We start from the raw sequence: 3,701 nt of genomic DNA, 5'->3' as shown, positions 1-3,701 counted from the left end.
ATACATATCAAAAAGTTATGACAAGTAAAAATTTACTTATTTGCAAGGCTCCAATTACATATCTGCCTTTAACTAAAGTATATATGCTTATTTCGGCATAATTTTTTGATGGAAGTTATATGTTTTAAAAACGAAAGTTTTCATACCCACCGTCACTATTTTGCAGAACGTTAATACAGAAAACTCGCACTGTCACATTGGACCCCGTGGCTCAAGGGAGCCCATTCTCTTCTACTTGCGCAGTACTATCCAAGTAGAACAAAAAGTCAAGATAATATCAAAATAACGTCATATTGATAGTTTAGTGTGTTAATTTAGTATTTTATTAATTTAATATTTCCAAGATACGTTACGAAAAAGTAGTACTATAGCAATCAGTACTCGGTACTGAGTGATCAGTACTCGTAGTATTGACAGTATTAGTATGTTAATACTCATGAATATTGCAGAATGGTCACTGTGCCTATTAGTTTTTACAGTACTGGCAGTACTATCATGATAGTACTCCGAATATTAATCTGATAAAGTACTGACCACTTCAATACTTTGAAGTACTAATGAGTATTATTGCTTGTAGTACTGTCAGTACTGTAAGCACTGACAGACAGACACAGTACTGACCATTCTGCAGTATTCATGAGTATTAACATACTAATATTCTCAATACTACGAGTACTGATCACTCAGTACTGAGTACTGATTGCTAGTACTACTTTTTCGTAAGGGTAAATGTATCCGTACGAAAAGATCGGTATTACAATGTACATTTAATGCATGTACATTTTTCATAAAGAATTGTGATCATTATAAGACAATATACATGATACATTTAAATTATTGATTATATGGATAATATTATATTTATGCATTAATATCGCTTCATGACTTCGCGGATCCAGTCTATATATGAAGAAACCTTAGTATACACTCGTGGTAAGTTGTCAGGACAAGATTGATCTCCGTAACTCATAATACCTATTTGAAAGTCCTGGCCATTTTTTCTTACGATTAGAGGACTGCTGTTTATCTAAAAATAAAATATTATGTAACACATATTAAATAACAGTTATGAAAATAAAGAAACTTTCGAGGTTTATTTATTAAAGCTGACTAAAACGATATGATATGATTTATGCTGCGCGTTAGAATATTGCACTTATACTTGCAATTTTTGTAGTATACTATTATCTATTATCATAAACAATAACTTTATTATTTGTGATTATGTTTTACTTCGAGAGCACAATCTAATGTTCCACATTGGGGACAAAAGAATTGTCCGAAATCTGCGGCCGTGCAAATGTGCTTGTCGTTGATGGGCCAGTATTCTCTGCATACATTATTTTCTAGAATCGACAACGTGGCGTACTTAAGTTTCATACTTTCGCTAGCCATGTTATCTCTCCAACCGACCACATACGCATCTTTGTTCACAAAGCTTTCGTAATATGCGAGTTTTACTGGCTGAATATGATCTAAAATAGAGAAATATTATATTTAACTAATAATTTCTTAAAACCAATATTGAGGCATGATATACATTCGTAATACTTTTTCAGTAGTTTTATTTTGTGACATTTTTTTAGTATGCATCAAAGTATATATCCAAGATTATAAAAGAAGCTGTACGTAGATATACAATACGATTTTTTATTTCCACGAGTCTCCGTTCCACATTTATAAGACCTTTTTATTTAAATCGTTATTAACTTTCTGCGTATTTTCCATAGAATAATTAAATACTACCGACATATAAATAAGCGCAAAAGGAAGAAGAAAGAGAAATATCCATTTAAATGTACTTACTGGAAAAGGGAATATCTTGTGGCATATAGAGTAAGGCAATATCATTGTAGCCCTTTGCGTATTGCGGATGTATAAACGCTTGAGTCGGAATCATCAGCACACCGAGGAATCGAAGAAGACTGTGACCAATTCCATACTTGTCGATGATATCGAACACTACGAAAAATGTACTTACGTATATAATGGAAAAAGGAATACCTTGTGGCATATAGAGTAAGGCAATATCATTATAGCCCTTTGGCGTATTGCAAATGTATAAACGCTTGAGTCGCAATCATCGACATACAGACAACTCGAGTAAAAATGTGTTTTTCTCCAATCTCGTCAACGTCGAAATCTACGAAAAGTGTTCCGGGGTTTTTTTCGACGCAATGGGCGGCTGTGAGAACCCATCTTTTGGATAAGATTGTGCCGATGCACAGTCTCCTCGAATATTTGCCGTCCAACATTTGGTGCACTATTACCATGTATGGAAAGCTTGGGGACTTTAACGCAGTTGTGGATCCCTCTGTTATGTTAGTTATTGCTTCATCTATTAAAAAAAAATGTCATGCAGTGTAGCGAAAAATGATTATTATTAGCTTAATTCGGTGGTAATTATTTAGAATAGGGCCTTTTCCGAATTTTGATATTTTTTTGCGGTTTTCTTGGTAAAAAACTTTGTTGTGACTCCGACAGTGATAATCAGTCGAGGGAGCCCGAAAAATATGTACCCTACCTATTTTTTTACTTATCTTTTTACCTATTTTTTCCGGATTTTCCGACGTTATAAATATATATCGATCAAGCCTACTTAGAACTTGATCCGTTCACTTCTTATTGAGATCTCAAAATCTCGGGTACTCGCAACTCGTGCGTTCGCGTAAAAGAGTCACGGTGCGTCTCGCTCCGAGCGTACTTGGCGCGAGACACTACCGTGTCTCTTGATATAGCTCTTAAAAGGACCGATTTTGATCCTGAAAAGAACCGGTAGTAATTCGTGAATCATGTCTATTTTGTTGCGTCATTTCGGTGTCAAACAGTTTGTGTCAATATTAAAGGAATAAGTAATTTGCTGAAATGTGTGTATAGACAGTACACATGTAGGCGAAGGTCAGTGGGGGTGGATCTCGGTTTGCGTTGAAAACCCGAAAAATGATGATGCGGAAAGTACATGCAAACCGAGGTCAACTCCCATCCACCCCCGCCTGCATGTGTACTTTCAAGTAAAAGAAAATTGAACGTTTGCGTGGAAAGTTGAACGATACTTAAAAAAAAATAGATTTAAAAAATAGGTAGAATACACATTTTCGGTGCTCCTCCGATTGATTATCACTGTCAGAGTCATAATAAAGATTTTTACCAAGAGAGCCGCAAAAAAATATCAAAATTCGGAAAAGGTCCTATTCTAAATAATTACCAAATTAACTAAAACTTTTTTAATTTTTGTTTTGTCTTACCATTATTCGCGTCAAGAACGATGGCATCGTTGGGATTGTCGCATGTGACGTTTCCAGATTCGCTTCCCAAGTACAGGCTTTGAGTATATTGACATATTGACAAACAGAGTACAATGCACAGTAATACCTTCGTACTTAGCGGACTCATGATAGACTGTTCCGCGTGCCGTCCCTGCAAATTTCCCATTATTATGCAGTTGCGTCGATATTCAGGCAATAATGACGACTAATAAAATTATATATATTAATTTTATAATTTTGTTGTTATTGTCGCCCGTCCATCGAGCGAAACGGCTCTCATTTGCCTTTATGACTTATCTATTACTAATAAAATTATTAACATTTTTGACAACGTTTATGTGAGCTGTATTAGATGTAAAAACTCCGGAAAATAATGCATGCAAATATTATACATACCATATTATTGCATAAAAGACACTAGCATGTGCACATTAT

At 34.8% G+C, this 3,701-nt stretch overlaps 1 protein-coding gene across 1 annotated transcript in view; it reads right to left on the bottom strand.

The window, feature by feature from the left end:
- LOC112453396 (tryptase-2-like) overlaps positions 1 to 3,432 on the bottom strand; it is a gene marked incomplete at its 3' end in the record, with an annotated part of 6,493 nt that extends 3,061 nt beyond the window's left edge. The window contains exons 1-5 of the mRNA XM_025014176.1: positions 3,246 to 3,432; positions 2,093 to 2,338; positions 1,807 to 1,962; positions 1,234 to 1,475; positions 917 to 1,027 (exon numbers count right to left, since the gene is read on the bottom strand). Of these exons, the coding sequence (XP_024869944.1) occupies positions 917 to 1,027; positions 1,234 to 1,475; positions 1,807 to 1,962; positions 2,093 to 2,338; positions 3,246 to 3,432 (942 nt within the window). The remainder of the gene's footprint in view (positions 1 to 916; positions 1,028 to 1,233; positions 1,476 to 1,806; positions 1,963 to 2,092; positions 2,339 to 3,245) is intronic.
- Between the last annotated feature and the right edge of the window lie 269 nt (positions 3,433 to 3,701).

Source organism: Temnothorax curvispinosus, unplaced genomic scaffold, assembly GCF_003070985.1.
Source record: "Temnothorax curvispinosus isolate PA1 unplaced genomic scaffold, ASM307098v1 QBEX01004293.1, whole genome shotgun sequence".
NCBI lineage: Eukaryota > Metazoa > Arthropoda > Insecta > Hymenoptera > Formicidae > Temnothorax > Temnothorax curvispinosus.
This window is presented reverse-complemented; position numbering and strand designations above follow the sequence as displayed.